This window comes from Pseudochaenichthys georgianus, chromosome 6 (assembly GCF_902827115.2).
Source record: "Pseudochaenichthys georgianus chromosome 6, fPseGeo1.2, whole genome shotgun sequence".
NCBI lineage: Eukaryota > Metazoa > Chordata > Actinopteri > Perciformes > Channichthyidae > Pseudochaenichthys > Pseudochaenichthys georgianus.
In genome coordinates this window covers 44494189-44504188 of record NC_047508.1, presented here as the reverse complement: position 1 = coordinate 44504188, position 10000 = coordinate 44494189, and the positions used below count along the sequence as shown (strand labels likewise).

At 42.9% G+C, this 10000-nt stretch overlaps 1 protein-coding gene across 1 annotated transcript in view; it reads left to right on the top strand.

Annotated features, from left to right (window-relative positions):
- Nucleotides 1-10000, top strand: part of LOC117447927 (calcium-dependent secretion activator 2-like) — a 171362-nt gene that overhangs the window by 111325 nt on the left and 50037 nt on the right. Inside the window, exons 6-7 of the mRNA XM_034084944.2 lie at nt 846-967; nt 1006-1184. Of these exons, the coding sequence (XP_033940835.1) occupies nt 846-967; nt 1006-1184 (301 nt within the window). The remainder of the gene's footprint in view (nt 1-845; nt 968-1005; nt 1185-10000) is intronic.

Here is a 10000-nt window from a genome sequence, read left to right as displayed (position 1 = left end):
AGTTATAATAACGCAATATCTCAAGGAAATAAAAAAATATTGTTTCCATCTTTCACATTCATCTCTAAGTTGGATTTATGTCAATTAGACTTAAGAAATGGATCGTGACATATTGAACATGTCAGAGATCCAGTCGATGCCTCTGTGCATCCTTAAGGCCGTCACCATATCAGACTTTCATGAAAACTAGTTCCGTCAAAAATAAACCTTAATTACAACGTTTGAACAAAAAGAAAATGTATCAGTTAAATGAATTTGTGATGTTGTGCATTTTGCCTCTATTACCCTTCACATACGAGAGTAGTGGGCGGAGCAAGAGCCTATATTCCACACACACCCCGTTAACCCTCCATTTTCACTTTAATCTGAAATATCACATACCGTACTTTTCGGACTATAAAGCGCACCGGCATATGAGCCGCAGCAGCTAACTTGTCCGTCTGTCTTGCTCTCGTTCTGTCTCTCGGTTCCACTATTACTTTGGCGCGCTACCTGTCTCACTCTTTTCCGGCCTCCAGCTTTTCCTGCTGGAGCCCGCCGCTTAGAGGTGGCGGGCGCGGACCGGTCCTAGAGCCCATAGTGTTAAAGGTGGTTAATTTCACCTGTAAGATCCATAGATCTAGGAGGTTCCCTAGTGGCCGCTAGCTGTACAAGAAAAATGGGGAAAAAAGTCGCGGCTTATCGTCCGAAAAGTACGGTAATAATAATAGGTACTATAATTAATTTGTAATTGTTAGAACCACCATACAGCATGTAACTGAATATGTTGTGTTGGCTGAAAGTCGTTCAGATGGAAGCATGTATTTAAAGCGTCGTCGTGGTTTCCTCTCGGGGTTTTTTTGCAGATAGTGATCGTGGAGGTTCTGGGTCTGAAGTCGGTGGCCCCAAACCGCATCGTGTACTGCACCATGGAGGTGGAGGGGGGGGAGAAGCTGCAGACGGACCAGGCGGAGGCCTCCAGACCGCAGTGAGTCAAACCTCCCACTGGTTCTGACCCGTTCACAGGGTCTGGTACCAGCGTACAGACCCGATGTGCTGCCATGGAGAAAAGAGGTGTCATCGAATCACTTGTGTTCACGCTGAGATCATGGTGAGCGCAGAGAAAGCTCCGCGGCGCATTATTGAGACGACAGACTGCACTCAGACCATTCTGCACGGTTTAGGTCAAAGGAAGCGGCAGCATTGTCAGTGTGTTTTGAATAGATCTGTTAACACGGCCTGTGTCAACCACCTCCCCCCCGACACCGTCTGCGGTCACCTGATAAGGATGTGTGTGTAGAACACGCAGCAAACTCTTACTGATATGCGCCCCCCTACGTCTACGTGTGCCGGACACCAAGTCAGAGAAAAGACAACTTAAACTTAACTCATGTGCATTTAAAAATAAAAACGAGGAATTGTTTCGGCGAAAACTAAAAGGTACCATGGGGTCGGATCATAATTTTCCAAAGGGGGGTTCGTTCAGATGTGTGTACCTCACGCTGCACTGCAACTGATGTTTCTTAAATGCTATGAATGTCTTAAAGCACTTTGAATTGCCTTGTGTTGAAACGTGCTATATAACTAAAGTTGCCTCATGTGATGCAGACATATTCCACACAGACACTTCTGTTCGTAGAGCTCGTGTTTGAACGGTTGAGATAATACATTAAAGCAAGTCTCTTAAGGCCGTTATATACTTTGTTAAAAGGCAGTGGCAAAAAGAAAGTCTTCAGCCCTGAGACGTGCACTTCCTGGTCGTTGTTTCAGATATACAGTATGCGGCAGAATGACTGGACGTCTCCGGGTTTAGTCTGGGGACAGAACAACACTCGTTCGCCTCGGTCCACACGACACCTTCTCTGTTGAGTTCCACCCAATGAGATGCATTGGGGGACTTCGTGCGCCAGAGAAGGCGTATCTGTTCAAAATCGGCTGACAAAAAACAGTGTGTTGACTTTTAAAGACGACAGAAATAACTTGGTGGAGGCAACGACAGTTGGAAACGGATATTAGGTGTTGACACCAAGTGTATTATTAGTGTAATGCAGGGGTCTCAAACTCAAGGCCCGGGGGCCACATAAACTACATATCCCACAATGCATCTCAAATATGACTTTTTTTCTCAGAATTTGCCTTTTTTTCTTCAAAATATGCATTTTTTTCATAGAATTCCTTTTTCTCAGAATTAGATTTTTATTTCAAAATGTCACTTCTATTTCTTTTTTCTCCAGAATTTGGCTTTTCTTTTTAAATCATTTTGGGACATACGCACTGAAGAGACTTGCAATTATTAGCCCTAGACTTCTGCTTTCAGACGTAGTTAATTATGAAGTTATTACCCTATCCGATGATAATCCAATGCAGAGGCAATGATGTAATATAATGCATTATTTTATATATATGATATATTTATATATGTATTTTTATATCGTCTTAAAGTTACAACCGGCCCTTTGAGTGCAACCATAATGCCGATGTGGTCCGCGATGAAATTGAGTTTGACACCCCTGGTGTAATGTAACTTCGGGAACATTTCACTGTGACCCGCTCACCACAGCTCTGCCTTTACTCGGTGGTCCTTCATGTTCCCCCCCCACAGCCTTTACTCGGTGGTCCTTCATGTTCCCCCCCCACAGCCTTTACTCGGTGGTCCTTCACGTTCCCCCCCCACAGCCCCATGCCAATAATACATAACCGAGGACATGAGTTCCAGCAGTAACACTCGTGTTCAACGCCACAAGAAACATGGATGTATGTTGGTAATCAAAAGAGAGGGGAATACATCAAGGCCCCCTGACGATGACGCGGGGAAATATTTGAACTATGAAAAATAAAATACGTCCCACGAACAAAGGAAGGGAACATTAGAATAGAGACGGTCTGTATTACCTCGGACTTCAGGAACACAGTTTTGTTTCCCCTCAACCCTCTCCATTCTCAGTGTTCACTTATTGCTTCCACCACGACCCAGGTTGTGTACGGTGGTCCACAGACTGCACTTTCTAAAAGAGGAAGACCAGCAGATACAGGCTTAAGATATAACGTAGGCCTACAGAAAAGCATAGTTTACAAATGCTGTTTTACTTTAATACAAACATGTAAAGCATGTACTCTATTCGTGTTGAGCAGGTGACGACATGCTGCACTTAGAAAAAAAAGTGTTGTAATGTTGTCTTAATCAAATCATATTCTTTTATATAGCCCAATATCACAAATGACACCGTTGTCTCAGGGGGCTTTACAGTTTTTACAGCATTTAATGTCGTGCTTTTCCGGTTCTCACCCGTCCCCTTGTGTTATGTGGCTTTTTCTGCATGTAAACGGTCTGCAGTCACAAACCCTCAGAGAACACCCTGTAGCGAGTACAGCTCGAACACCGAGGAGACCTGTCTGCTGCCCCAGAACGCCTCGTTGGACCAATCCGCAGACTTCCTCACACACACACACACACACACTCGGCAGGACGTTGCGAGTCTGGCTGCTGCGAGGAACGGACACTGAGCTGGCTCACTGGTGTGGGGTCGGCGAGACACCGCGGGACTCAGCCTGAGCACACACACAAACTCCCAGCCAGGGTGTGTGTGTGTGTTTCGGGCTGGGTTTCGCTGTGTCTCGCAGACGGCCACTGGGCTCACAGGGAGGGGGGGGAGGAGCTCCAACAAGCCGTGCAGGACAGAGAGTGAATACACAGACTCTCAGAGATGCTGTGAGAAACCGATGTGAGTTTGGAACATCGAACAATGTGAATCTATTCTAGTCGACCTCAACGATGGAACTATGACACGGGACCTTTAAGGCTTTCCTTGGACACTGCAGCAGACCGTCAGATTGTATACCAGCCCTTTTAATATAAATCAGACGGGAAAGTCCTACTCTTAAATATGGAGAGGGTGTCTGCTCCCTCAGCACAAACTGGGAGCTGGTTCCACAGAAGGTTGTACTTGTGGAGACTCTAGGAACCACTATACAAATAAACAAATCATATTTCTAAATCCTGTAATTCTGCTAGAAACCAGTTCCAGTGATTCTGATGACGCCTGTTTTCAACGTAGTGATTGTAATCGATCTCCATACCCCTACAACGGTAACCCCTGCCCTCGTTAGTGCGGCTGCCCTTTCCCACGCTACTGCTTTGTTCTTGTAACGTCCGTCTGCCCTCCAGACAGCCAATCCCCTTCTCTCCGCGCCCCCTGACGACCTCTCCGCTGAAACCCAGCTCCCCGTTAACCTTCAGTGTCCTTATCTTCTTCATCTGCTCTCTTAATGACGGCGTGGTTAACTATAATTACACGGACGTGATTAGCTGTGATTACGGCGCCGTCCGATCGCTCCGATGACTCCGGCAGTGGTTTAATCACCGAGGACCTTTTCATTAGCAGCACCCTTAATTATCTCAGAATGTCGAGCCTCTGCGGACCGTTTAAAGGACGCAATGTTTCCTCATGTTCATCACAAATCAACCCCTGATTATCTTTTCCATACGCTTTCTTCGCTGCACGATGAACACGAGGTGCACAGAAGTGTTAGTGTAGTGTGTAGATCGGTCGCTCACCGGCTGCAGAGCTTCAAACACGATACTAATGTTCCTTCTTCCAGAAAAGGATGTAAGATTTTCAAATGTTCACCATGGTTTGGATTGGAAACACACTTTTATACTTGATGTACCAATGTATCTCCGAGACAAACACTAGCTGATGATAAAGGACAGAGAATACAGGAAGGCACCCAGGATTCGGTTTCAAATTAAATGAGATTAATCGCTTTGATAATGGAATAGTTTGAAAAATAAATATGGGAATATGAACTACACTAAATTGTCCCGTAACAATATTAAACAATAAGATAATTAACAATATGTTACTGCTGTTTTTACACAAGTGTGTATTTCTTTTTTTGGGACCTTTTCTGAATATTTGTAACTGTATGTAGCCCCGCCCCTTTTCCCACTTTAGGTTCAAATGCATATGTGTTAGTTCTTCAGACTAATTAGGGAACATTAGCTATCTACTTAAAAGTTAGCCAACGTTAGCTACCAATCTAACAAGCTAGCTAGCAAACGCCAGCTATCATTAAAAGCTAGCTAACGTTAGCCACCACTCTATCAATCTAGCTAGCGAACTCCAGCTATCTACATTAAAAGTTAGCCAACGTTAGCCACCAATCTAACAATCTAGCTAGCAAACTCCAGCTATCTACATTAAAAGTTAGCCAACGTTAGCTAACAAGCTAGCTAGCGAACTCCACCTATCTACATTAAAAGCTAGCTAACGTTAGCCATACCTGCCAACCCTACCGGTTTGGGCGCTAGTCTACCGCTTTTGACATGTTTCTACCGCCTACCGACTTAGCTGGCTTTCCCTACCAATTTCAATCTTCCCAAACTATAACAAATAAAAAAGACACTCCATAGACGCTGGACTCGACTTTTGGCAGACACCGTTTGCAGCGTTTGCATCACACAAACAGTCCTCTGTGTTTCTGAAAGAGAAACAACGTGCAGACCGGGGGTGACGCTGCCTTTCCTCTGCACCCCCGGGGCTGATGGGTAATCACTCCCAAATGAGTTTAAGGGAACAGAGACGAGGCATTTGAGTCCTGCAGGATTTCCCCGTTAGTATCAGTGTCTCGAAAACACATGTTGGCGACTGAAAGACATCCAGTGTTTGGGCTTTTCCTGAAGCATCCTTCACCTACAGTGTCTCAACCGAAAGAGGACCACAAACACACAACAAATAAAATACCATTTTGAGATTTGGGATATTTATCTCCCATTCTTTCACTTTTTATGACATTTTCAACACCAAGCATGTCGTTAATGTCTCTGTTTAGTGAACTACAGCAGAAAGCCTGTGCATTATTTATATCACACTTTATCAGTAGAGAACTGCAGGAAATTTATTTATTTATTTATTTATTTATTTTTAATTTATTCTACTAAAATCATACAAAAACAAAAACGTATAATTCATACACACAAATGAACAAAATTAGTAGAAGCGGGAGGGCTGAAGCATAGCTTATGGGGAGTAGCCCTCCCGTGCATCATCATTAGCATCAATATAGTAATGGCACATATTTCGTCAAAAACGTATAGAAATTAAGGAGTACAAAAAAATAAAGAAAACTAACGAAAACTGGAAAAAAAATAAAAAAAATAAAATAACAGTTAGGGCAAGAAAAAAGTAAATGCATATATAAGCAACACTGGGAATATCAAATACTTGTTAGCTGGAGTAATCTGCAAATATAATTGTTTTTACTTTAGTTTTGAATTGTTGATGACTAGTAATACTTGAAAGGTCTGAGTGAAGTCCATTCCACGCTCTCACTCCGATTCTGGATCAGCTGTGTGATTTGATGGTTGTTCTACAGGGCTTGCTATACAACCAGTTAGGATGCCTGGTTGGGTGTTTCCTAACTGTGGTTTGGAACTGCTTTTGAATGTTAGTAGGCATTTTGTTATGGTAAATGTTGTGCATAATCAGTACTGTTTTAAGTTTTACTATATCAACAAATTTGAATAGATTGAGTTTTTTGAATATGGGAGTTGTGTGTTCATATTTACCAACACCACAGACTATTCGTAATACTTTTTTTTGGGATGTTATTATTTTTTGTAGATTTATTGCGTACGTGTTTCCCCATATTTCGGAGCAGTAATAAAGGTAAGGGAGATATAGACTGTTATAAAGAGTTCTGAGTATTTTTTCCTCGAGAATGTTCTTAGTACGATACAAAATACCTATTATTTTTGACAGTTTAGTTTGTACATAATTTATATGATGCTTCCAGTTGAGTTTTTCATCAACAATGAGTCCTACAAATTTACATGCACCAACTTTCTCTATCTCAGTATTGCAAATCCGTATAATGCAGTCATTTCTACTCTCAGACTTTGTATTGAATAACATGTCATTTGTTTTGGCCACATTAAGGGATAATTTATTAACTGCAAACCAGTTACATAGTATTTCCAATTCTGCATTAACAATTTTAACAAGATCACCAAGATTATGATGGGAGCAGAGAATGGTGGTATCATCGGCAAACAAAATGAATTTTAACATGTCTGAGGTGTTGATAATGTCATTAATATAAATCAGGAACAGTTTTGGACCTAAGATTGATCCTTGAGGGACTCCACGTGTTATAGGAAGATTGTTTGATTTCGCCTCGTCTATGTCCACATATTGTAGCCTATTTATCAGATAACTCTTGACCCATTCTTTGGCTTGACCCCTTATGCCATAATGTTCTAATTTGTGAAGCAGTATGGTATGGTTCACAGTATCAAAAGCCTTTTTAAGGTCAATGAATATACCAGCTGTAATCATTTTTTTTTCAATGTTGTTGGTAATTTCTTCAACCAATTCAATTACTGCTGAAGAAGTAGAGTGATTTTTCTGAAATCCATATTGGCTGGGGCATAGTATATTAAATTTGCTGAGGAAATGACTTTTTTAATGCAGTATTTTCTGATTTGTGGCGCAACACAAAGATATTTCGCTCTGTGCAAACCTTTGACTCTAATATGTCAACATGACACAAGAATATGAACCTGGCTTTATCCAATGTTCACACAAGAGTTCTACATCCTGACACATCCTTCATCTGTCTCAACTGAAAGAGGACCACAAACACATTACAGATATAACAAAATGTGGAGACTTTGGGATATTTATCTCCCATTCTTTTACTTTTCGTTGATGTCACTGTTTACCAAACTACCACTTTTTCTGAAAAAATGCATAAAATGATGCAATATGTGTGAAATACATTACATTGCATTTAGCTGACACTTTTATCCAAAGCGACTTACAATAAGTACATTCGACCAACAAGATACAAACTTGAAGAAAACAGAATCATAAAGTACATCAGGTTTCATAGAGCCAAGCATTTCAAGTGCTACTCAACTGGCTTTAGGTAAGCCAGTCCTTTATTAGTATATAAGTGCTTTGTTAGTAGTTCTATCCTCGAGGTGGAGTCGAAAGAGATGAGTTTTCAGTCTGGAAGGTGTGTAAGCTTTCTGCCGTCCTGATGTCAATGGGAGCTCATTCCACCATCTTGGAGCCAGGATAGCAAACCCACGTGTTCCTGCTGATGGGAACTTGGGTCCCCCTCGCAGCGAGGGTGCAGCGAGCCGTTTGGCTGATGCAGAGCGAAGTGCACGTGCTGGGGTGTACGGTTTAACCATGTCCTGGATGTAGGAAGGGCCAGATCCATTCGCAGCATGGTACGCAAGCACCAGAGTCTTGAAGTGGATTCTAGCAGTTACCAGAAGCCAGTGGAGGGAGCGGAGGGGCGGCGTGGTGTGGGAGACTTTAGGAAGGTTGAAGACCAGACGAGCCGCTGCATTCTGGATGAGCTGCAGAGGTCGGATGGCACATGCAGGTAGACCAGCCAGGAGGGAGTTGCAGTAGTCTAGGCGTGAGATGATGAGAGCCTGGACCAGAACCTGCGTCGATTTCTGGGTCAGCTGTGGGCGTATCTTCCTGATGTTGAAAAGCGTGTATCTGCAGCAGCGGGTTGTAGCAGCGATGTTTGCAGTGAAGGACAGGTTGTTATCTAGGGTCTCACCCAGAGTCCTTGCAGTCTGAGTCGGGGAAACAACAGAGGGGCCGATGTTGATAGTCAGGTCGAGAGAGGGACAATCTTTTCCCGGAAGGAAAAGCAGTTCAGTCTTGTCAAGGTTGAGCAGACATCCACTGAGAGATGTCAGCTAGACAAGCAGAGATGCGTGCGACAACCTGGGTCTCTGAGCGGGGCGAGGACAGAATTAATTGGGTGTCGTCAGCGTAGCAGTGGTATGAAAAACCATGCGGGCTAATGACAGATCCGAGCGAGTTTGTGTACAAGGAGAAGAGGAGGGGACCAAGAACAGAGCCCTGAGGGACCCCTGTAGTTAATTGACAAGGGTCGGACTCGGACCCTCTCCAGGTTACCCTGTAGGTGCGGTCTTTGAGGTATGAGGTGAGGAGGGAAAGTGCAGAGCCTGAAACTCCAAGTTCTTGGAGAGTGCGAAGGAAGATCTGAAATACACGGTTTATACATGTAATTACTGGGGTTACATTTCTTCTGATTACCTGCACATTTGCCGCCCGCAAACCTACCTTTTTGGATTTGGAAAGGTTGGCATGTATGACGTTAGCCACCAATCTAACAAGCTAGCTAGCGAACTCCAGCTATCTACATCAAAAGCTAGCTAACGTTAGCCATACCTGCCAACCCTACCGGTTTGGGCGCTAGTCTACCGCTTTTGACATGTTTCTACCGCCTACCGACTTAGCTGGCTTTCCCTACCGATTTCAAACTTCCCAAACTATAACAAATAAAATAGACACTCCATAGACACTGCTAGCTAACGTTAGCCACGAATCTAACAATCTAGCTAGCGATCTCCAGCTATCTACATTAAAAGTAAGCTACCGTTAGCCACCTGTCCAATAAGCTAGTTAGCTAACTTTAGCTCTTTATCTAGCTACAAAATAAGGCAATGTAATTTTCAGTTAATACATGTAATCAGAATTGAACAAAATAACACAATTTAAAAAGAGTAGGTATAAAAAGCAGCGCAGCCATTATTTCAAAAGTAATGACTTATTTATTTATACATTTTTAAATGTTCATAACGAGTACAAACACCTAAACTAAGCTAACAAATGAAATATATGAATTGTACTGAATATGTGGACTGCATGCACGGAAATGAAAATGTCAAAGCAATAAAAGGCATAGGCTACATATTATTTACAACCAGGCGTACGGTGAGAAGCACAGCCAAGGAAATATATTCAGGCCTGTGAGGAATGACATTTATACTCAAGAACACTATTGTTTGATGTTCACAAAGTATGATTGGAAGTCACCGGCTGCAGCTGGGGTTACTGTTGTTTTACTGCCATTTGGGTTTAATGTTGGTATCGCTCGGGGGGGGGGTGGTGTGTGTGTGTGTGTGTGTGTGTGTGTGTGGTAACCCACCTTTTCTCGCACAATGTTGCCTTGGAAACTAGGGGAA